Source organism: Amblyraja radiata, chromosome 13 (genome assembly GCF_010909765.2).
Source record: "Amblyraja radiata isolate CabotCenter1 chromosome 13, sAmbRad1.1.pri, whole genome shotgun sequence".
Taxonomy (NCBI): Eukaryota; Metazoa; Chordata; class Chondrichthyes; order Rajiformes; family Rajidae; genus Amblyraja; species Amblyraja radiata.
The window spans coordinates 24664839-24691040 of NC_045968.1; the positions used below are offsets into that span (position 1 = coordinate 24664839).

Consider the following 26202-nt stretch of genomic DNA (forward strand, 5'->3'; position numbering starts at 1 on the left):
TACGGGGTTGGTACTGATGGCACTGCCCTGAGCTGGTTCATCAAAGGTAGGAGTTTCTCTACTAACATAGGCAACTCTTTCTCCTCCCCAGCTAGCCTCTGCTGCGGGGTTCCACAAGGTTCCATCCTTGGCCCCATTCTCTTCTCCGTGTATATGCTCCCCTTAGGCCAAGTAATTCAAAGGAACGGCATCTCCTTCCATTGCTATGCAGACGATACACAACTCTATCTCCCCCTGCAGTCCAAAAACCGATCAATTCTGCTTAACCTTATTCACTGCCTCGAGGATATAAAGTGTTGGATGGCCCAGAACATTCTCCAACTAAACGAGAGTAAGTCTGAGGTCATCCTTCTCAGCCCCAATCAAAATGATAGCAGGCAGCCTTGGAAGCCTTACCCCATTACTCAAACCTCACATCAAAAACCTTGGCGTGATATTTGACTCAGCATTGAAATTTGACAAACAGGTCAATGCCGTGGTAAAAGCTAGCTTCTTCCAGCTTCGGACGATAGCTAAAATAAAACAATTCCTCCAGTTTGATGACCTCAAAAAGATCATCCACACATTGATCTCCTCCCTCCCGCCTCGATTACTGCAACTCCCTTTACACGGGCATCAGCCAATCGTCCCTGTCCCACCTGCAACTGGTCCAAAACGCCGCAGCGAGACTCCTGACGGCACCCGAAAAAGGGACCACATCACCCCGATTCAGGCCTCTCTCCACTAGCTCCCTGTGTGGTTCCGAATAAATTTCAAGATCCTTCTTTATGTTTACAAAGCCCTTAACGGGCTTGCCCCCACCTACATCAAAAGTCTGCTTACACAACACCTCCAGGTCCCTCAGATCGGCCTACTTGGGGTTACTGAACATCTAGGCATAAGCGGTTGCAGCTCCTAGACTGTGGAATAGCATCCCTCTTACAATCAGAACTGCCCCCTCCATCGACTCTTTTAAGTCGAGACTTAAAACTCACCTTTACTCTCAAGCCTTTCTTGACATCCTCTGAGGGAGGGCTATATGTATGTATTTATGTATGTATGTACTAAATCTATGAACCAATGTTGTATATCATTAGTACTTCCACCAATTAGCACTTTGGTCAACGAGAGTTGTTTTTTAAATGTGCTAGAGAAATAAAAGTGACTTGACTTGACTTGAGTGACCAACTAATGATAAGAATCTGAAGAGACGCTTCCACGGAAATTGCAGAAATATGCAAAAGTCACATTGTATAATCAAACATAAAGTTGGAAAAAAATAACCAAAGAGGAAATAATAGGGGAGTTTTGTATGTGCAGATTAACTTGCTTAATTTGCATCTTTCTTGCCCAACAAAAATGGCACCGTTGTTGAACTTTGGAAATAAGTTTAGACCAAGTGGTGCAAGTATCTAAGTGGCAACATCTAAAAAAAATGAAGGTCACTGTATCATGTGATTTAGGAAAACTATGGAAAAGAATCTGAACTCTTCCAAGTTAAATGAAGTGAATTTTCTTTCACTATACGAATGTATCATCATTTATTTACGCATTTATCTAACATTCTTTCCAATACTGAACTGAACAGATTGATTAAAACCAATATTCAATCTACTGACCCCTTTGATACTCGTCTGAGGGAGAGTCCCGACCAGAATCGTCGCCTATCCATGTTCTCCAGAGATGCTGCCTGACCTGCTGAATTACTCCAACACTATGTGTCTTTTTTTTGTAAACCAGCATCTGCAGTTCCTTGTGTCTACATGATACTAGACCCCATTTACATACAAGGGAAAAAGGATAATAATAATGCCTACCACAAATATAACACTGCTTGTTTACAGATAAATAGCAATGCCAATATTGCCTCATGTGCGACACTCATATTCACCCCTTGATTTTACATAACACAAATGTTCCCCTTTATTTATATGTAAGCAAAAGTATAGCCACCCACTTCATTAACAAAACACCAGTTGGCCTCATACCTATCAACAATACTAATATTAGTCTCTGGACACAAGAGATTACAGATGCCAGAATTTGGAGCAAAGTAATGGTGGAAAACTGGAAGTGAGGAAGAATGTGCGGAGTGAAAAGGATGGGACCCTGTATCAGGACTGAAGGCGAAGAGGACCTTACTTCACATCAATCCTTTCACACAACAAACAATTCATATCCCGAAAGTTCAGCACCGTGACGTTTCCACATTTACCTGAACTTCATCTGGGTACTGTTTCCAACTCTTTTTAAACACTCAGCAGCTCCACTTCCTGTAATCATTTTAAGCTCACCAGGGACATATTTCCTGCATTCCACTGGTGTCTCATCCTCTTGAAGATTGCCATGGCCCTGTTTTCTGCGCACACTTGCAAATAAATGGAGCCCCACTTCCTTATTCCTTTAAAACACACCAGGGTCACTGGAATATTCATTATACTACTGTGGAACAATTTTTAAAAAGTGAATTAAATGTGCATTGGGGTATTAATAAGAAAAAAACATCCAATAGTCTGGAAAAGATGGGAGTTTGGCACCACCAAAGTCCCAACCGTACTCGATTAACAGTTCCACTGAATGTTGAAATAACAAGCTTTCTTCACCAGATGGTGCTATTTAGCTAATGCAGGTCACAGCATCAGGCCATATTAAAGGCACGCGATCGTGTAACTGGCACCTTGCCAACACCACAAGCTTTACTGGTCCCAAACTGAAATATGTTCACTGCCAAATTCTGTAAGAACTGAACGTTTCATGACCTTAAAATTATCTCAAATAAATAGGTTGAGATCATATGACAAGAATCAACAACACAAAATAACAGGATGTTCAAAAATTAGTCAAGAGTCAAGAGAGTTTTATTGTCATATGTCCCAGATAGAACAATGAAATTCTTACTTGCTGCAGCACAACAGAATATGCAAACATAGTATGATATGACAAACGAGAGAGAAAAGAAAAGTTCAGTGTGTATATATACACACACACACACACATACTCACAACAACACATACAAACAAAAGTGCACACCAAACAAAACACACCTTTGACCTCTTTGACATACCGAATCTCAGTAATCTTCTCAGGAAGTAGAGGCGCTGAAGTGCTTTCCTTATAATTGCATCAGTGTGCTGGGTCCAGGAAAGATCTTCGGAAATATGCACGCCCAAGAATTTGAAGATTTTTGACTCTCTCCTCCATTGATGTAAACAGGATTGTGGGTCCTCAACCTTCCTCTTCCAAAGTCCACAATCAGTTCTTTGGTTTTACTGATATATAGAGCCAGGTTGTTGTGCTAGCACCATTTGGTCTATCGGTCGATCTATAGTCTGACTCATCGGCCAACACTGTTAAGGACAAATCAATGAATATCTGCTGACCGTTGCCATAGACTCCAGATAACTGGCGATATACCAGTAGATAGCCCGTCGTATTTTAATAGTTCAATGGGCTCAGTATTTAGGGCCTAAAATGTATTTAGTGTGCTGATGAGCTGATCCATAATCCATGTCAGGTTTTCCACACCACCACCACATGGTGGCATGCGGGCAGCCATGTTGCTTTTAGTTTAACTTACGATTCGGAGCCTACAGCACTCATCTCGATGGTCTCTGTATGTATCCAAATTAAAGTACTTGTTATGAAATACAATGACTCTGTATCATAAGTACTTTGCACATGGTGTCAGAAGTGGGATAACATTGTGGTCGACGACAGAATCACAATCTGTATGGTTGATCCCCTAAGTGGCATTGCAGCCTCACAATACCGACCGTATTGACCTCACTTCCCCCATATGCGAGAAGAGTAACATCGGTGGGCTTTAATTGCTCTGCGTTCCTCAGACGATTGAACTGTTCTTGATACAGAACATTGCATTTCACTCCAGTGTCGATTTTCATCTCGATTACTCTATTGTCTGCTGTTTTTATGGTGGCCATTGGCTCACTATTCTGCACATCTTGTGTGATAATAGAATGTGCCTGCTGAATGATTCCATCGACCTTTGGCCTCTTGTCCATGCTGCTATAGTCGTCGTCGCCTACTGAGAAACTCCCGATGGAGGCCGTGCCTGTGGCGACACCGCCTGTGAGGGGCACGGCTGAAGGCCTGTACCGTACGCATGCAGGACGGGTCAGCAAGCCTGTGGCTAGATACGGGGATTATATCTAGATGCAGATCTTGGACTCTAATTAACTATAACTGAAGTTACTTATACTACTTGCTGTATATCCTCCATTGCTTTACTGTGGATGATAGCTTTATATACATATTACTCCTGCATGCTTTATGTTTGCCCTTTGGACAAAAGCCCAAGAAGGGAGATGTAGATCAAACATTTTCGCTGATTTGTCTGGTTTTGCTGCTGATGACCTGATCCATAATCCATATCAGGTTTTCCACACCACCACCATGCGGGCAGCCATATTGTTTTTAGTTTAACCTACGATTTGGAGCCTACAGTACTCATCTCGATGGTCTCTGTATTTATACAAATTAAGTACGTTATGATATATAATGACTCTGTATCATGTACTTTGCACAAGTATCCCCTTCATTAAAAAAATGTAAATATCAGTGTCTTGAGAAAATTGAAGTCTAATTCAATGAATGTTGGAACAAGAAAATCACAAAAATCACCTTTCTTTATTCACACCTTATAGCCAATTAGTAATCCCCTCCCTCAAATTCTTTCTAGAAACACTGCTGAGTGAGATATGGGCAAAATGGAGGCAAACATGATTAGTTTAGGCATCTTGTACGGTATAGACGACTTGGACTGAAAGGCCTGTTTATGTGCTGTATAACTATGAATCTAAATGTCTCTGGATCATAGTTACTTTGCGTTCTTTGGTAATGCACTCGAGAATATGTATGTACATGAGAGGATTTCCATTGGTCCCACCGGTCAAACTGTTGGTACAGAGAGCTTGCATGTTAGTCACCATTAGAACAGAGTTACCAATGGAATAGAGAACAGGCTAGTTATCAAGTCAACTTTCCAGTTGTTCTATTAATCTTTCCTATTTACAGCGCCACCAATTTGTGTATCATCTGCAGCTTACTTATGATACTTTGTACGTTCACAAAGTATGATGTATTTATGTACCTACTCTCTCTCTCTTCTAAATTCTCACTCTCCTTTCTGTCTAATTACTAGTTTCCTGTCAGTAAAATACCCCAACTCTACATGCTCTAACCCTGTTGACCAAACTCTCATGTGGGACCTTATAGAAACCCTTCCTAAAATCTACATACACCACTTCCACTGGTTCCACATGATCTATTCTACTAGTTACATTCTGAAAGAACTCCAGCAGGTTAGTCAAATATGAATTTCCATTTGAAAATTGAAATTGATGCTGATAAATCCTAATATTCTAAAAAATTTCTAACGCAAAATGTTCATATAATTCAGTTCAGTTATAAAGGGTTAATTGTGCAATTACGACACCAATTTCCCAAAGAGCTATAAACAGAATGACAAATGCACGATCCATGATTGTATTAATTTCACTTGATCGATGATACTTTTGGATGTTTCTAAACTAACAAGAAATGCAACAAAACACACTTACTGTAAGGTGATGACTTCAGAAGTCGCATGTGTAAATGTCAAGAGGCAAACAACCGTTTAATGTTCAAAAGACCTCTGACGTTTAAAAACGGGAAAATAAAATCACCAAATAGTGACGTTGCATTACTTCATGTGATATTAGATCTGAGGAGATTTTACATACATTTGGCTGAATATGAAGAAAGACCTGACATTTCACTGTTCTCTCCTGATGCGTGATCAAGGAGACATTGCCCAAAAATACTTCCTGGTAATAATATTATTGTGATAACATAAGTTGACATACCAGATTTACTGGTTAAAATGCTGTATTTATTCACAATAGGTATTGGAGTTCATAGTCACACAGCATGGAAACAGCATGGAAACCCTGCATTTGGCCCATATCCTTCTAAACCTTTCCAATCCATGTACTTGTCTGGCGGTCTTTTAGATTTAACCACTAAAATTTCTAATAATGTGCTTTATATTATATATCTCCTCTCTGGTGGGTTTAGAATATTTTGCCATACATTGTGGAGAATATGATTATCCTCCTTGGAGATGAGGCCAAATTTAAGCTGGGAAGAAGTCAGAAGTATCCATTACATTGGATGACTGATCAAATGTCATTGTCTTACATTGGGCTACTTATGATTACTTGTCAGAGAATCTTTCTCATGAATGTGCAGATGTCTAAGTAACTTATCCTACATCCAACCTTTTTCATGGTGATCTTAAAGGACTTTACCAGCCATTGTACTCCAATGTTATTTTAGTCATCCGGCCAATGGCTCAGTGCCATACACATACCATCCAACATGGCACTGAGTCGTAGGGTCAGATTACCATCTGTAGAGAGCCACTTGACCGTGTATTCCTGTATTGGTATTAACTAAACATGCCTAATTCGGTGAAATATGTTTGGGGAAATATTGTCTGCTTGTGGGGAATTGATTATCGTGCGGGAAGAATATGTGTGTATGTATGAGAGTGAGAGAACAAGGAAGAGATAATAAATAAATGAGAATGTGCACTGAGCCTCTCAACGCTCAATGAGCTCTTGCCCTGGCAATGGGTTGTCTTATCTTGAATTGTGGTCAACGCAAATTAATGTAGTCAAGCGCGGAGAGTAGAATGAGGTAAAACTGTGTACAAACAATCTGTTAATATCTGTATTTTTTCCGACCTCTCTCCTGAACGGTGCTGACTCCCAAAACAAAATACTTGTGCCAGGAGTTTAGTGGTGGTTCCCCTAAAAGGCTGACGCAATCACAAGGCAATGCACATCATTACAAATTCCATATTGGCTACACCCAGTTTCTAGTGTAACTCACTATTTTCTTTAAAGAATTAAGGGGCATGCTTTAAACAGTAATCATTTCTATTTTCCTCCTTGACGTAGCATCATCGTAGTTAAAAACAGTATCAAGTAAGAAATGAGTCAATATGGAGTTGGCTCCATTCAAAACCACCTGAGGGTCTAGACCAGTGGTTCCCAACCTTTTTTTGGCCATGCCCCACCTAATCACCTCTAAAATCCTGATGCCCCCCCCCCCCTTTTTTTACCCCCAAAAAATTATTTACTCAAAATAACATCTGAAACATAAACTACATATGTTTACCTGGTGGAAAATCCAAAAAAATAAAAATCGAAAATTTGGACCCAGACCTCCTCAGTCGCGCTCAATTGCCCCCCTTAAAAATCAAATTGCCCCCCTGTGGGGCGTATGCCCCACGTTGGGAACCACTGGTCTAGACTTTAAAAATCTTGTTCTACTCATCTGCTGTTGTGACATTTTAGTTACGCAATTATTAAGAAACAGATCATAGGAACAAGCCTCCAGGAAAATAAATGAAAAAACCTACACGTGTTAGAAATATGAAATTAAAATGCTGTAAAAACAAGCAGCATATTTAAAGTGAGAAACTGAGCTAAAGTTTCAAGTTGATGACCCTTCATGAGAACAATGCAGAAGAAAAGTAATGGATCTGAAAGATTAACTGTTTTCCTCTCCACAGATATTTTGGTTTTAGTTAATAGCATTAATAACATTTTGTCAGAATTATTTAAAAAATCTGAAATCTGACAGGTTTTAAATTACAGGGAAAAATTGGAATACGGCTTTAAGGAAGATGATGGCTTGTTAATTATTAATAAATCCTCCTGGATTAGGTGCAAATATAAAATGACTGAAAGTTGTGAAGTGATTTTAAAAATGCAATTCTAAACACTGCAGGTGTTAAAATGCTGAACTACAAAACAAATTAGAGAGAGAGAAATGCAGAGATAACATCACAGGCTGATAACGTTGCATCGGAATATGCCAATGATGATAGAAACGAGACAGGCTGGTTCCCTAAAATTGTTGAATTCAATTATGGTCCGAAGGACCTATTTGCCAAAGATACCAAGATAAGACGCTATTCCTTGATCTTATAATGAGCAATGTTGACATTGTGCCAAAAACAAAGAGGACAGAGCCAGAGCAACTAAAAAATATTTTTAAAAATAGACTGTAGGTGCTGGTTTATACCAACGATACATACAAAACGCTGGAGTAACCCAGCGAGTGAGGCAACATCTCTGGACAAAATAGATAGGTGGCGTGTCCGGTCATGACCCTTCTTCAGACCTTCTTCTGATGAAGGGTCCCGACCTGAAATGTGACCTATCCATTTTCTCCAGAGATGCTGCCTGAGCCGCTGAGTTATACCAGCATTTTATATCTATCTTTCAATTTTCATATCGCTGGGCTATAAATTAATTTCCTGGTTTCCCCGAGTTTCTGAAAGCATTCCATCCTTACCTGTATATATACACAGTTTTATACAGTAGTATACCTCATGTGTTATATATATATTTTATATATGATTTTATATATATGATTATGCTTTGTTTAATTATGTTAAACATTCAATGATTCTGATACATTTAATGGTCAGCTAAGCCTTGATAACATGTGTTCTGTCATCTTGTCAAACATTTTCTTAACCACTTCAGGGACAAGGCCTCCTTCATGTGCATAACAATGTGGAAGACCCTAATGCTGAGCAAAGCCTTGCTACTGATGTTCCAGAAAGCCTTAGGAGCGAGGGGACCGCCCGGAGCCTCGGCATCGGCGGCGGCGGCACCGGCATCGGCGGCACCGGCACCGGCATCGGCGGCGGCAGAGCTGCGGGTGTGAGGACGGCGGTGCAGCGCTGGAGCGCCATTGCGGGGCGGGCGGTGCCTTGCCTGGGTCACCGCGCTGGAACTCCAGTGAGCTGGGACCGGCGTTAAAAACATCGCGGAGCTGCGGGCGGCTGCGCTGAAACTTTCCATCGGGAGCCTGGGATCTCGCGACGAGATCGCCAGTTGAGCTCCATTCGGCGCGGCCTTGTCGGCTCCGGAAGCCACGGTCTCGAGTAGGGAGGCGGCCGTTCCAGGGTTCCCATGCCGCTGAGAGGACTCTCCCGACGCCGGAACATCATCACCCGGCGAAGACGGCCTGGAACATCGGGCCTCCGTAGAGGCAACTGTGGAGGCCTCAATAGGCCCGACTATGGGTGGACATTGGGGATGGGACTGGACTTTGTGCCTTCCCCCATAATGGGAACCATTGTGGGGGGATGTTTTTATGTTAAAGCTATTTATTATTGTTATGTTTGTATTCTTTTTTATGTGCTGCATTGGCAAAAGGAATTTCACTACATCTAGGTGTATGTGACAATAAATCAACCTTTGAACCTTTGAAATATCTTCTCGGAAGTCCAAACATACCATATACCATATTTTCCTTATCATTTTTTTTGGGTCGTTTTATCCTTACATCTTTTCTGAATAAACACACCTGTTAAATTTACACACGTGGGGAAAATTATGGCCAGGGCCACCAATTTCCTCCCTCAGTTCTTTTAGCAACCTGGAGTGCATCCAATCTAGACCAGGTGATTGTATGCAATAAAATTAAATGCAATAAACCTATCAATTTTCAGCCCATTCAGAAACTTAATTACATTTTATTTTGCTGGAAATCCAGCACCACCACCTACCTTGGCTTGGGTGATATGAAATATTCAATCTCCATGAGTACATTTCCATTTCTGGTGTCTCATCGGGCCCCATCACTCCTTGTACAACCGCTTTCCTCATTGCATGTCAAATAAATACTTTTGGATTCATTTTTATGTTTGGCTTAAACTTTACAAATGTTATAAAGATTTTTGTCCTTCATTTCATAGAACTCAAGAAGCGGCCATTAGGTCTCTTTGAAAGCTTCCCATTTAAGTCCCACGCCCTCATTCTCCCTTCATAATCCTGCAACCATTTGCCTTGCACATTATTCCTACGGCTACTGCCACCTCCAATGGCTCTCAAATGTATTCAAGGTCATGCTGAATTACTCCTTTAATCACAAATCTGTCCTTTTGATATCAATAATATTTAAAATGTTCATAATATATTCTTGCATTACTCTATATCCAGCCATTGGTGAATCTAAAATGAACTCAAGGTACAAACTGGGATCGTTGAAGCAGAGTCCAACCATTATTTCTATTGCCAGAACCAAGTTGGAGCAGTGACCCTCCAGAAGGGGATGCATCCAGCATGAACCAGGATCTTGCCTGGTTTAACCATTACTCAAAGTCAATATTATTTGCAATTGCGTATGAAAACGGAGCAGATTTTAAGAACAACTCGGCTTTAAGTAATTGGAGGTAAACGCTGAAATCTGTGCAAGTGCTACAACCTAAGTATGTGAGGAAGTATACATCCAGGCTACAACCTAAGTATGTGAGGAAGGTAATACCTTTGCACATCACAGCTATCCTAACTTGGGTTAAACTTACATGTACGGCCAACAGCTAGCGAATGTAATCCTGATTCCCAGACGTACTACCTCAGCATCACCACACTTTCACAATAGCTGTGACAGTGGAAGTCACCATTGTCCAATTAAAATCATTGTTGACACTCGCCCTTTAAGCTACAAAGATGGGTTTCTCTCCTTACCTGAGCTTTGCGATCCTGATTTCTGGATAATCGATGAACTCTGAACTTTGCTGACTGCCTGTACAGGCTGAGCCACAATGGTTCCACTTGCTCCGCTCACCACAGCCTTCGCCACACCCTGAGCCACAATCTGCTTCTGTCCAACAGCTCGAGCAACCGTAGTGCCTGGTTTGGCAACAATGATCTGACCCCCGCTCAGTGCCACCGCCTGCTTCACCACTGGCTGCAAGGTTGAACCCACTGGAATCCCAACCACCTGTGGGTGGGTAACAGGCACTCTTAGTTACACGTACAATATGCAGCCACACAAAAGAAATCTAACATAACAGCAATAACTAAGAAAGCCAGGGAAAAAAGCTGGGAAAACTTCCATGTCCCAAGAGTGCTAACAAATGGTTGAGGCAAACAGTACTTATGGGGAAGTGAAAAACACACACAGAAAATGACACAATGAAGCCAAATAAAGAGCTGTGACAATGCTCATGTCCAGCTTATATACTGATATGCAGTGGTCATGTTGTAGGGATTCTATCCCAATTGTTTTTCTTCATAATTATCTGATATCTGGAATCCTCCTTCATTAAAGGACTGGGGATGCTGAGGCACAACTGGATGTTTTAATTCTGTAATTGATTTTTGTTGGGCAAAGCTTTCAAGCACAATGGACCAAAGGTCATTGTTGTTTGCCATTTAAGTGTAAATCAACTTACACAACCTGAATCACACGGTGGGCTCAATGGACTGTGCAGCATTCTCCTAATCCAACTATTCCCAAACCAAATGAAGCTATTTTGCAAAGAAAATGTATACTGGATGGATTACTTAAATTGGGTTGCGAATTACTTAAGCTGGGGTTGCAAATTCAAAAGAATGCATGTATAAAATACAAAAGGAAAACATTTTATTTAAAGTTTTCCTTTTGCATTTTATACATGCATTCTTTTGAATTTGCATCCCTAATTTAAGTAATTTGCAAGTGATATACCAAGTCTATATCCTTTATCTTGTATCCTAACCGTTATCCTATATCTGTACACTGTGAATAGCTTGCTTGTAATCTTTTAATTGACTGGAGAGTGTGCAACAAAAAGCTTTTCACTGTACCTCATACGTGACAATAATGAACTTACTTAAACTAACTAAACTGATGTATTACCAATCACGGGATACATTGACTGAATCTTGACCCTTCAAACCAGGATTGGATGAATTAACCCTGGCAATGAGGGAGTGGGTAACCTTCTTCTCATGCTGTAAATGTCTCTGATTCTATGACAAGTTTCTAAAAACATTTGAAATTGTTATATTCAGAGGGAATTATGTTAATATTGTTGTGTGGCTTTTTTGTTCCACACTTGGTTAGGTGTTACCTAGAATGGCAGCGAGATTCCTCTTCCATTGTTTTTTTACTCTCAACAAATTGAGAAGAATGGAGAACTGCAGGGCACAGGATATAAGGGAGGGAGGACAACATAAAAGACCATGTGGACATTTCCACTTCTTTATCTTTTGTTAATATGTTCATAACTGGCTAAACTCCAGAACGTACCAGAGGATTGGAAAACACCAATGTGACTGCCTTGGTCTAAAAAGGAAATAACTAGAAGGCCAGGAGCTACAGGCTTGTTAGTTTAACAGCTTTAGTGAACAAGATGCTAGAGCTAATCATCAAAAAATAAACAGGTAACCATTTAGGGAACCTGAATATAATTAAACCTAGTGAGCATGAAAGGTAAATCAAGATTGACAACCTTGTTCTAATTCTTTGAGGATGTAACAGAATGAGTTAATCAAGGGAAACCTGTAGACACACTATATTTAGATTTCAAAAATTCATTTGATAAGGTACCAAATAAAAGGCTGGCACATAAATTAAAGTCCAAATTACTGGAAGACGTGTGTTAGCATGGATAGAAAATGAGGAGTTTAATTAAATGGATCCTTTTCAGACTGGAAGACGGTAACTAGCGGAGTGCTGCAGGATCAGATCTTGACCTGCAATTGTTCACAATTTACATTAATTATAGAATTTAACTCTGACATGTGTGAGGTATTGTACTTTAGAAACCAGAGCAGGATTTACACAATAAATGGTAGAGCCCTGCAAAGTGTTGTAGAACAAAGAATTTTAAGAGTACAGGTGCATGCTTCCCTGCAAGCGGCAGTTCAGGCAGACAGGATGGTGAAGAATGCATGTGCCATACTTGTATTCATTGGAAGGGTATTGAGTACAAACGTTGGGACATCATGATACAGCTCTACGAGTCGTTGGTGAGGCCACACTGTAGATGTAGTCTGGTTGCCTAGCTATAGGAAGAATGTCATGAAGATGGAAAGCGTATGTTACCAGGCTTGCAGGCTTGAGTGATAGGGAGAAGCTGGATAAACTGGGACATTCTTCTTTGTAGCGTAGGAGGCCGAGGGGCAACCTAATTGAAGTACCCAAAATCATCAAGAATATGGATGAAGTGAACGCTTGCAGTCTTTTTCTCCCCCAGAGTAGGGGATTCTAAAACTAGAGTGCATTGGCTTAAGAGAGGGGAAATATTTAAGAGAGACCTGGGGGCAATTTTTTCATTCAGAGGGTGGTCTGTTTCTGAAACAAGTTGCCAAAAGACACTAAAGGTGCATATCAATCCAACTTTCAAAAGATACAGAACAGATATACAGTTAAGATGGGTTTAGAGGGATATGGGCCATATGCAGGCAAATGTGACCAGCCTAGAATGCCAAATTGATTGGCATGGCTGAAAGACCTGTCTCCATGCTGGATAGCGCTATGACTCTTATAAAAAACATAGAAACATAGAAAATGGGTGCAGGAGTAGACCATTCGGCCCTTCGAGCCTGCACCGCCATTCAATATGATCATGGCTGATCATCCAACTCAGTATCCTGTACCTGCCTTCTCTCCATACCCCCTGATACCTTTAGCCACAAGGGCCACGTCTAACTCCCTCTTAAATATAGCCAATGAACTGGCCTCAACTACCTTCTGTGGCAGAGAATTCCAGAGATTCAGCTCTGTTTTTCTCATCTCGGTCCTAAAAGATTTCCCCCTTATCCTTAAACTGTGACCCCTTGTTCTGGACTTCCCCAACATCGGGAACAATCTTCCTGCATCTAGCCTGTCCAACCCCTTAAGAATTTTGTAAGTTTCTATAAGATCCCCCCTCAATCTTCTAAATTCTAGCGAGTACAAGCCGAGTCTATCCAGTCTTTCTTCATATGAAAGTCCTGACATCCCAGGAATCAGTCTGGTGAACCTTCTCTGTACTCCCTCTACGGCAAGAATGTCTTTCCTCAGATTAGGAGACCAAAACTGTACGCAATACTCCAGGTGTGGTCTCACCAAGAGACCATGAAGCAAGGAAGTTTGCAAAGTTTCCAATTGAGACACAAGAGACTACAGATGCTGGAATCTGGAGCAACAAACAATCTGCGAGAGGAACTCCTTGGGCCCAACCGCATCTAAGGGCAAAGGAATCTTTGACATTTTGGGTAGAAACCCTGCATTGGGATTGAGAGAGAAGGAAGATTGTTGAGCATGTCGGAAATATTTCTAATCTGAAGAAATGTGTGGGGTGCATTAGATCACAATTGAAATGTGTTCAACAATCAAACCACCTACAAAAATGTTCCTGACCATTACTAAACCCTCCTACTTACAAGCTTGATTTGAAAAGGCTACAAATGGAGATCAACTCCAATAGAACAATTTATGAACTTGGTGTGGGGTGAACCTCAGAGAAAAAAAGGTCTAAAGGATGTATATTTATTCAGATAAGTGTTGATATTACTGTTTGATAATTGTTCTTTTACAGCTGCCTATTGTTTGGAACAAAATAATATTCCAAGCTCAGCATGTGATGACTAAAACAACATGTCAGCACGGGTGATTTGGCATTCCCAAGAGTGCCGACCCTCAGTTAGATAGCTCGGTGTCTAACTTTATTCTCGCCATGCCCGTCAAGCGTTACATGACAGTCAGCTCATTACCGCTCCACTGTCTTCAAGAATGTACCTTAGTCTGAGTGCCTCCTGCTCCAATGCTGCTGCTGTGCTTTTGTGGGGAGACAGCAATGACCTGGCCACCTTTCACTGTCACAAACTGCTGCACAGCCTGCTGTGTGGGCCCAGATGAGACCCCTGACTGCTGTGCCACTACTTCTCCTTGTTCTTGTTTGATGATAACCTGGGAAGGACAAGATATTTATGAAATATACTCCAACATGCCACATCAAGAGAAAACAAGGCAAATATTTTCACTGTTGAAATAAACTTCCAATGAGGCTTGCAAGCTTTGCTAGTTTACTAGTTTTTGGCCAAAGTAGCCCCTAGCCTTCATATTGTTAAAGTATCAGTAATTATCCCTAACCATTTAAGCTACTCTCCCTGCTGGATTGCAACCTTGTCGTGGTCGGGGAGCTTGTGTGTCTCAGTGACCCCTAGAGCTATGCTAGCAGGAGATTTGTCTCCTGTTAGGGTCTCTCATGCTGGACAGGTCGAAGGGTAGAGGCGAGACGAAGAGCAATCCACTGGTCCTCCAAGTTGGGGGTTGAGCACAGGGCTAACAACCCTGTCTCGTTACAGAAACAGCAACTGAAGGAATCAACCCTACTGAGTGGAAGACCTTCGTTGCTACCCTACATGCCAGGAGGCATAATAGGCAGTAAGTAGGTAAGTAATTTAAGCTACTGATCAATTTATGCCAGTCACAACTCAACTCCCACAACTCTAGTGGTAAATACTAATCAGCCTATTGGTCAATGAAAAAAGAAATGGCCATTTTATATCAGGTCTCATGTAAGAAGTGGGCTCAATGAGAAATTGTTCAGTTAAGGAGCCTGGGGAATAGCAATCACAACTTGGTAAAATGTCAGATATATCTTTCGGCTGAATAGCACTGGTCCAGAAAGCAGCATCCCCAACTTCACACATAGCAACAGTGGACAGGGAAAATGGCTGAAGGAAAGGTTGACATGTGCAGTACAGCTAATTCTTAATTCTCTGCAGAAATGTATCCCATTTAGAAAGAGGAAATCAAACAGAAAGATGAACCTTATGTGGTTAACAAAGAAGATCCAGGAAAGTATTAAAACAAAAGCTCAAGGATAGAAAATGGCAAAAACTAGTGGTAGACCAGAGGACTCAACATTTTGTTTTGGAAACCAGTCATGAAAGACTTAAAACAGTTAATTGAGTGGCAGAAAATTGCCAATGAGAAAAATCTGGCATGTAATAACGAAACAAACAAGAGCCTTTATGATATATTAAAAAGCAAGAGAGTATGGGGCAAGATAGTTAGACCAGACAAGAAACAATAACAGGAAACAAGCAAACGGCAAAATGTATTTTTATCCAATATTTGCATCAATGACCTAATTCTGCTTCTGTGTATTATGGTCTAAAAACTCGGAGACACAGGAACTGCACATGCTGGTACACAAAAAAAAGACACAATGTGCTGAAATAACTCAGCGGATCAGACGGAATCTCTAGAGGACACGAACAGGTAACATTTTGGGTCAGGACCCATCTTCAGACTGTAGGTCCCACAGTCTGAAGAAGGGTCCCGACCCAAAAGGTCACCTATCCATATTTTCCAGAGATGCTGTCTGGCTCGCTGAGTTACTCCAGCACTTTGTATCTTTAGGTCAAAAGCCTTAGCATGAAGGCAAGGCTGTGGGTGAAGCTGCCTTGATTTTCAAAAAAATTTATTTCAAAGGGAAAAAAGTTTGTTGAAATCGATGGTGCTAAAAAAGCAATAAACTATCTATTGGATTAATTCAATGGGTCAAGCAGCATCTTTGAGGGGAAAGGAACTGTCGATATTTGGGGTCATAGATGACTTTTATAATTCTGAAGAAGATGTGTATGTCATGGATATGTGGATGTCATTTGTTCAGAGGCATTGTGGACATTATCTTCACCACACAATAAGGCTTGTTCCAACCTAACCAAAGCTTTTTTGACTCTACTACCTGTGAAAACTGTGACACACACACTCCTCAAATATGACTGGTCCCAGACATTCATCTCAATCTTACCTCTGCTCTGAAGCCATGATATTAACCAATGGGTCTACAACATAACTGTCCCCAGTGAAGTCCAGTATCAAACCAAGGCAGCGGCAATATTTTTCTCAATCGCTTTTGCCGGAATGTTGCACCTTACATCTAACACCTTTCCCCCGGAAATGGAGCTAATCTTCAAAATTTATGCCAAATACACTTTGGAATCAAACCTCAGTGGCTGAGCTATGGTGTGCATCTGCAGAGTCTCGGAGACTGAGCTCCAAGATATTCCAGAACAGGATAGACAGTATGAGGAGAAAAAAAGTTATCAATAATAATTCCCATGGAAGAAGGCAAAGGTTTAATGTCAGGATTATGAGGCATAAAACGATCAGAGGAAGATTTTCTTTAAACGCAGAGGGTGGTTGCAATTTGGATCACACTGCCTGAGAAGGTGATGGAGACATGGACTCTCAATAACAATTAAAAAACATCTGCACAAGCACCTGAATCACCATGGCAAAGTAGGGTGCTGACCAAGTTCCAGTAAATGAACACAAAGTGCTGGAGTGAATCAGCGGGCCAGGCAGCATCTCTGTTGAGCGTCTAGGTGACATTTCGGGTCTGGTATATGGGATTAGTATAGATAGGTTCTTGATGGTCAGCACACATATGATGGGCCATGAGGCCCACATCTATGCTGTATGATTCAATGACATTATTATTTGGTTAATGAGAGTATATGATGGATAGGTCTCACATTCAATATTCTCAAGACAAACATCCGCTACCAACCCGACCCTTTTGTTCTAACGATAAATTTTCAAGATGAGACGCTGTAAAACTCAGATTAATTCCCATATCTGGTGAGCTCAGCAAAGGCAGGCATCCTTGAAGAAATCCACAAACGTAGTCCTTGGACATTTGAAGATTAGACTTCAGACATGGCACACAACTCATGTTGCCCTGGGCAATAATCCCTATTCTCGTGTATGCTTCTGAGTCCTGGATTACCAACAGCAGCTGCCTAGTAAAATAGCACCAATACAATCTCTGCAAAGTTCTCCAAATTCACCAGAAGGGCAAGTATTCCAGCTTTTTGTGTCTATCTTCAAGCAAATCCAATGTCTGATTCCTGACCTAGGCCAATATTCATAGCATTGAGGCCCTCGTTATACCCAGTAACCATGTAGGGCAAGCTACATCAACCAAATGCCCCTTACCAGACTCCAAAACCTGATATTATATTCCCAGCTCAGTAGCTAGCGATAAACAAGTGGGGGATGGTAAAATATTTTAAGATTAAATCACGTCTCTGGAACTGCACCGTAGTGCCATCCAAAGCCTCCTCGAAGAAATGAAATATTCCACAATCTCTGATAAAAGAATGCTCAACGTGGAGAAGCATCATTGAGATTGGGATGAGAGTGAGGAGTTCTTGCTCTAGGAGCGCACGGATCTACCACCAAATGTCTGTGGTTCCACATTGGTTTCATGAGCCTCAGAACAGAAGAAGTGACCAAAAAGCGACGAATTAGAAGTGAAAAAAATTGAAACTATAAATTCTCCCCTCTCATCACAAATTAAGAAAATAAAATTTCCTGTGACTGTGTGTGATAAGTTTAATAGAGATATACAGCAGAGAAACAAACTACTCATCGGACTGGCTGCAAGGCCACAAATGGGCCCTGACCTCGGGTGTTTCACAGAGGAAGAGGACTTATCTTTCTGGTGCCTTTCCCCACAGTGGAAATTTTTGATTCTGCTGTGGGGGGACGTTTGTGTTGAACTCTATAATGTGTTGTGTCCATTTTCTTTATTTTTTTAACCTTTTTCTATGGTTTGTATGGAAATGTATTATCTATTTTATGTAAAGCACTTTGGTGTCAATGCTAGTTGACTTAAAACGTGCTATATAAATAAAACTTACTTACTTACTTACTTACTACTCGGTCCATCTAATCCACACTGATATGACATAAATCTCATTTTTATTCTCCATAACTCCACCCCAGTGTATACCATTCACCCACATAAAGGCCAATCTATATTTATAGCCAATTCATTTACCTACTCACACATTTTTGGAATGTAGGAGGAAAGCGAAACACCTGGAGGAAAGAACATGCAGACTCCACTCGAGAACACCCAAGGGCAGGATGGAATCTATGAGGCAGCAACTCCACTAGCTATGCAACTGTGTCATGATCATTGGATTGCCCTTTAGCTATAATAGGAGTGTACATCACAATATAAAAACAAAATAATGATACACACCCCTCTTTTCACATTGTTAAAACATAATCAATGATCACTCATCGTTTCACCAAAACAAAAAAAAGACAATGAAAAAAATCTCTGCCATTACTCAGTAGAAACTCCCTTTGCCACCTCTACAACAGAGGCTGCACACTCAAGAAGCCTATGCAGCCAAGGTTGGAATACAAGATATGGATCTGCAATATTATGGTAATTATACAAGGACCTTTCCGCTTTGAGGCTGGAGCCAGTCACCCTAATTCCTGAATTATATCCATTGCTTCAGTTGAATAAGATGGGTTGGTGCTGAATCATGAATGCCCAAGTCCTGACGTCAGACGTTAGTCCTGACGTTAGTATGTGATGAGTTAGACAAGTTAGATAATGCAAGTTGTGATCATTGAAGAAGCATGACAAGTCTGGCTTGGTGCTCAGGAATGGAATCTGCCATACTTTACAGTTCTGGGCAGCACCTAAATCATGCCTTTGTCATCAGGCCCTGCAGTGGTATCTCCCAACTCTCACTGAAAAGTTTGATTCCAAATAAACAGGGCACCCGGGTTGAGAGGCATTCTGTTGTGAGCGCAGTTTAGAGGGAGGCTTGGATGAGGTGTTCACAACCTGGGTAATAGCGAGGTCATGTGAGAAACAGGGTCCAAATTTGTACTTTAGAAAACAGAACAAAACACTCAAAAACTGCCAACTGCTGCTAATTTTGGCTTGGTATGCAACAGTGAGGCCAGACAAGTTAAAAGAGGGATTATAACATTACAGCCATACCAATAGATAACTCTAGATAGATTGGATGAGTGTAATATAATTAGATTATAAATGGAGCTATAATGTACTTTCTGGGTCATATTATGTTTGGTTCAAGTGGAAAGCAGGCAGCAAACTTAGATCTGGAAAACTATGGTATCAGAAGTGAATCATTGAAGTCCTCTGAAGAACCAAGTGGTGTCAAAGTTTTATTTATGGAATACATGAAATATTAAATAATATGAATTTTGAACACCACTGTGAATAAATGGTGCAATGCAAGCTAGTTGGTAGCATGAAACCAATTATGAAGTAAGTATTGAATCAGGAATAAGTAGCAAGATAACAATAAATAAATAATGCAGATTTCTTGCACAGGAGGATTGTAAAACTATCATTCTAAGGAAATGTGATAATACACTTAATCTACGGATATATAAAAGAAAAAATCTAGACTTTGATGTAATCAAAATCTGAAGTCAGTTGCTGCATGATATCCAGTGAATTTAATTATATATATATACACAGATAGATTGCCCACAAATTCAAAGCGAGCATGAGAAGATAAAACAGCTTCGATGAAAATAACTTTCCAGAGAAACAAAACATAAACAAGTATAGACATGGTAATGATATGTTACTGACGTAACGTTAGTTACCAATAACAATAAATCTACAACGTTGTTTATGAGCTCGGCTTTCCAAACTCCACTACTAAACACCACCAGAAGGTTGAGCTCTCATACTTACAGCTTTGCAATCGTCCACATGGCTTTAATTCCAACTTGTTTTCACAATATAAACATGAAAATTAACCCTCGAAGTGCCAGATTTCCTCTGTAAGTGCAGGGATACCCATCGTTGCTTGGATGCAATCATGGGAACCTGCTACCAGGGTGTTAAATCAGTTATCTCCCACTACAGCATCAGAGGAATCACTGGACAAATTAACGTACTGCTCTATATTTCTCAGGGGGGAGGGTGGTATTGATCTTATTAAGGCCACAGTGAGATAGAGAGAATCCTTACATGCAATCTAATGGGCCTGTCCCACTTAGGCGATTTTTCAGCGGACTGCCGCGACTGTCAAGTTGCCGGCAGTCGCCTAAAAAACTGGGAACTGGAACGGCGACTGTCAGCGTGGAACACACACGCACAAACACATCGCTTCCTTCACCAGCCCGTGTGAATTTTTTAGACAGCGCACCCCCCGCTTGCCATGTCTAAAAAACTCACATGGTGCAGAGCCTAGGCGATACAGACACACACCGCGATGACCAGGAAGGTTGGCGCTGTAAAAAGACAGCTAAAGCAGTGAACAGTGTCCTTTAAAAGAGGGGGGGGGGGGGGGAGGAGTGGGGGGGGGGGGGGGGAGAAGGAGTGGGGCCAACTTTTAAGAAGCCCACGGCTGTGAAGCTCGGCGGACATTTAACATTACCGGTCGGTTATCATTGGTTCTGAAAACTACTGCTTACCATTTTTTTCCCAATGAGCCAATGATATTCATCGGTCAGCACTGGTTCCAACCTACAAGATCCTCCGAGAACCTCCGATTTCCTGGAAACCCACTAGGATCTCCTGCCGACCCACCTACAGCTCTAGAATTCTCGCTACTCTCCAAGGCGGCTTCATTCTAGTCGCCGCTAATTTTTCAACATGTTGAAAAATTCACGTGGACCATAATGAGGCCGCGACTAGTTCCCAGAATGCGGGAACTCCTCACGACCATGAAGGCGACTCCCTGGCAACCACCCGCGAACATGTAGCGACCATGTGGCGACTGCATAGTCTCCTGCAATCACCTAAAAAATCGCCTATGTGGGACAGGCCCATAACCACTCAACTTTTTCCACTTTCCTGGTCTTGTACCTCACCTTAATAAATACTGAAAAGTCAGTTTAACACTCAATCTGCAACAATCGCTGTATAAATACACCTTCTTTCCTCAGGAGCATCTAAATACATACAGAATAACTTGGGTCTGCCACTGAGTGTCTTCAACCTCAACTTCCATTCCACATCACGTATGATTAGTACTTCTGTTTTATGAACTTAATTTCATATCCCTTGATACTGTTGCTTCATAAAATGCTCATCAGTTTCAAAATTCCAGTTAATGTAACACAATCATGTCATGCAGAAAATTCTAAATTTTCACGACCCATAAAAAAATATTTCCCTATATTGTTCCAAAATTGTCTGCCTCGATCGTTACGACCACGTAAAATAAATTCCATGGAGGAGCGTTTCCAATCTGCCTCTGGAGGTTCACTGACATAAAACATTATGTGGCGTCAAACGTGAGATGAACTAAAGTCACAGTTCACTGAACCAGAAACGAGATACAAGAAGATTGTTGGCATGCCAATGCACTGTCCTAGAAACAGTCCTTGGGTTGGATATATTGGGTCTGTCTGTTTACACAGTTCTCAATTTGCCCGAAGGGCCTGTTCCAGTGCTAAGGGGCTGTCCCACTGTGGCGACCTAATTGGCAAGTTTAAAAAAAATGTCTTGTTGAAGACCTCCTTCGACTATGTTGAAGACTAGCTTCGACTAGCTTCAGGAAAACTGGACACCGAATAGTGGAGAGTGAAGAAGACCTCCTTCGATCTCCCTTCGACTATGTTGAAAACTATCTACGACTACCTTCGATTACCTTAGACTACCCTCGATTACCTACGAATAACATGCCGACCGACTACGACCTACTTCGACTAAAACTACGAGTAAAAAAAGTATCTACTTTTTCCATGGCGACCTTTTTTTACTCGTGGACATTTTTCAACATGTTGAAAAATAAGCCCCGACCTAGCTAAGGCCTCGAGTATGCGGGGACTACTCTCGAGCATGAAGGAGAGTTACAAAGACCTCCTAGGACCTTGTGTCGACCATGCTGCGAGTGTGAGTCGAGGGCAAACTCACCTGAACTCGCGGATTAGGTCGCTGCAGTAGGACAGCCCCTCTACACTTTTTTTAAGTTTGATGTCCAGTAAGGCGTATGACAACATGCAACCACTCATTATTCCATAATAGGAATATTGCATGTTTTGGTTGTCATAACTGAAGCTTTTTTTCCCCACACGTCTTCATTGGTGAATCTATCACTTCAGTTTTACAAAAAGCATGCAGGTGAGAAGGTTCACGCCTCAATCTTCAATCAGCAGTTGATCTCAGCAAGTGCAGCAATGGAACAGGCTGCTCCATCTGGGCAGAAGAAAAATCAACCAATGTTCTCTGTCTGCAGTTCTGATTATAACATTCAGTTTTTGCTTGAAAATGCTTACAACATTAAGTCACGAGAGAACTTTCGTCAATTGTGAACCCTCAATCCATATAACCCGTAGATCAACATTCATTGTCCAAATTCTCATGGGATTTGGATGAGACAATAAAATTGCCTGGACCATGTGCAATAGTGATCAAATAAGACTTTAAAAGGAAGCTTTCCAAGTATGTGCTAGAAAAATGAGCGAAAGATTAGCCTGATATAGTTAGTGGAAGAGTAATGTGAGGAGGCTCATCGGGAATATAAATACTTCAATGAAGTGTATTTGGATTTTCAGAAAGCTGTAAGTGTAAAGTTCCATGCAGAAGATTGGTTAGCAAGCAAACATTATGTAGGGCACTGTATTGTGTGTGTAGGGAGGAACTGCAGATGCTGGTTTAAACCAAAGACAGACATAAAATGTGTGACCAGTTTCTGCATTTGCATATTCAGTGCAAGTTTGCGGTGAAGTAGAAAAAAAGGCAAAATTAAAAATTGAAATTCAGCATAATAAATTCATTTCAGGTTGTGGATATGCTATCAACTTGGGCATCTATCCTCTTTTCCAATGCCACTGTTAGAACAGCTGCTAAGGTTATCAGGTTTGCTGAAGATGCAATGCTCTACTAATGAGGACACTTCCTGTCGTGTTACAAGTAAAGCATGAGCAATTCAATGTGAATTGGTTGTCCCTCTTTAAAAAATAGCTGTTAAGCACGTTGAATATTCGCTAATTTTTATTTTACCATGACATTACTGCAGTGCCTTGACTATCTTATCAGCCCAAACATCAACGTACCCCATGTATCATGAATGCACCTCTACAATCCATCTGGACAAAAGCATCATTGGAATCCTATTCACCAACCATGTTATCCCACTATGAGATCAAAAAAAAGCAACTCACTCTCAAAAACTACTGCATTCCCATAAACAGCACCAACAAGCTTTACGGGTTAGTAGACTGCACGAACATTTTAGGACAAAATGAGATAAGTGTAGTGGCCATTTGGCTTGTTTTGTGTGTCATTGTGTCATTTTAGACCGCCTGTTATATTGTGGGTAGGAATTATGACGTATTTTAGGGCGTGTTTGGAGCTAAGTTTCTTGCGCAGAAGCTTAGTTTTTAGTTTAGTTTTGAACCAGCGTGAGTAAGGCATCCTCTTTGACCATGCGAAGTGTAACGGACACACAAGGAGTTTTCTAACGTTTAATGCAATAAGCTGGAGTTCGTTAAAGATTATAGTGTACGAGTCGGAAGACGTTTGGATGTATACCCTATTGTTTTTCATCAACAATAAAGAATTTATTAATCAAAAGACTGTGTTATGAAGATTCTGTGAAGAAGCTGAAGGTCCCCGATGGAGAGCTCACATGCGTATAACGACATTCCCCTTAACCATGTAGCCCACTTAGCAGCTAGAGGGGGTAATCTCTTGAACGATATAAAAATCTGCCGCTACAATAAGTACCACTTATTGAATAATTGTTGAATAAACAATTTATAGGACAAAGATGTGGCAAGGTTTAGTAATAGAATTCCATTTGTTTACAAAAAAAGTGCCTTTGTGGACTGACTATGATAGGAACCTTGGAGACATATAAGAACAAGATGATTATGAGAAAACTAAATGTTGACCAGCAAACACAAGAATGACAGGTAATCACACCGTCAGGAACACTTCCAGTCCTCTACAGCTTCAGAAGACCCAACTTTCCTGCAGAATAGCATACTAATGATATTTACATTCTCTCTTTAGTCAACTGTATGGAGTTAAAAGCAAAAAATAAGTTTCTATTACACCAAAGATATTCATCTCTCAGCTCAAACAATCCATTCTTCAAGGAGGTCCATTATAAAAGGATATTATTCAGGTATGTAGCCAGTTAATCACAATAAAGTTTGCATGAATGGGTCCATTGTTTTATTATGTTTCTATACAGCAGTGTAAAGCTGATGACAATAGCATGCAAGGGTATAGGCAAGGGCAAGCGCAAAACAAGGGAATACTTGTCAGCTCCCATGTCAGAGTTCGTTTTCTTGTGTAAATGCTCTGCTAATACTCATCCCAGTGGCAATAACTATAGAAAATTGGAGCAGTCTCTTTCTATCCAATGTCTTTGTCCTTGATGCATAAATCCTACTCTCTCAATCTTATTCATGGGAAACTGGGGGACTCCTGCCTAAAGGAGAGGGAGGCGTTTATGAATGTAAGCATTTGGCATGGAATTAATATCAAAATTCCAACCTCATAGATGACTACACACCACTTAACCTAGGAAAGATTTATTTACAGAATGTGGGAACTAGGTTGCAATTAGTCTCTTCGCTCACAGCACCTGAGAAAGATGAACATAAGAAGACCATTCTATCCCTCAAAGCTGTAGTATGTCCCACCATCCAATTAGGTCTTGGCCAATTTATACATCAACTTAATTTGTCCAGCTTTCGCCTGGAGCCCGTGATATTCAGAGCCAACCTACACTGCAGATTGTTAGAGGTTGTCCAATGTCTATTTCAGAAGCACCCGACTTTCAGAATGCCGTGGAGCACACTGCTCCAAGTGTCCTTGAAGGTGAGGAGTTGTAAAAATATTTGTAAAGAAGAGGCCCCAATAGCAATTCAAGGACAACATTGCAGAGGGGAAAGATAGAAATATTTTCATTTATATAGCACTTTTCGCAGCCACAGAACAAGGTACCGCCCCAAACAAACACTCCAGCACAGTAGCATGACTGCCAGGAATAATGGTCAAGCATAACACACCAGGCCCATATTTCATGACTTGGTACTGTTACCATTATTTGGGGTGAATCCTATACATCATCGTGCCACCCAAATTTAAATCAGTATATATTTGGAAACCAGCTTTGGTTTTAAAAAATCTATATTCAGATTACTGGTCTGAATCCATGAGTATTTTCTTCAGATTTATTTTCTTGCATTTCAAAATTAGATATATTTTCTAAAAAGCTTCCTTATTCCCATTTGGTTGCTAGGCTATACACACAATGAAGACTTCTGATATATCAACCTGGGCCAATACTAATTGAAACCTGTGTAATATCAACATTAATAAGAGCTGTAAAACCAAAGGCAGGATTTTAAATTATAGGACCTCGTGAAAAGTCAATGAAAGCAGAGGATTCCAACTCTTACCTTGGTGAAGGCACCAAGACCCCCGGTCACAGGTTTAGGGCTCTGAACCTTGGGATGACTTCCAATGGGGCACAATGGGGGCATAGCTGCAAAAAGTGCATCTTCCTGCTAAAAAAAAATGCAGATTCAGTCTACAGACCTCTCACTGGGAACACCTGATCCTTTACCCAGATTTATTAAAGGGAAAGAAGTTGAGTCACACTACAAGAA

The 26202-nt window shown here is 40.9% G+C and overlaps 1 protein-coding gene across 7 annotated transcripts in view; it reads right to left on the reverse strand.

The window, feature by feature from the left end:
• yeats2 (YEATS domain containing 2) overlaps window positions 1-26202 on the reverse strand; it is a 118311-nt gene that overhangs the window by 47187 nt on the left and 44922 nt on the right. For 3 of the 7 annotated variants that reach the window (XM_033031443.1, XM_033031441.1, XM_033031444.1), the window contains exons 14-16: window positions 25993-26100; window positions 14557-14727; window positions 10533-10788 (exon numbers count right to left, since the gene is read on the reverse strand). In XM_033031443.1, coding sequence (XP_032887334.1) covers window positions 10533-10788; window positions 14557-14727; window positions 25993-26100 — 535 coding nt within the window. The remainder of the gene's footprint in view (window positions 1-10532; window positions 10789-14556; window positions 14728-25992; window positions 26101-26202) is intronic. The other 4 variants (XM_033031446.1, XM_033031445.1, XM_033031447.1 and 1 more) reach the window with 2 other exon arrangements.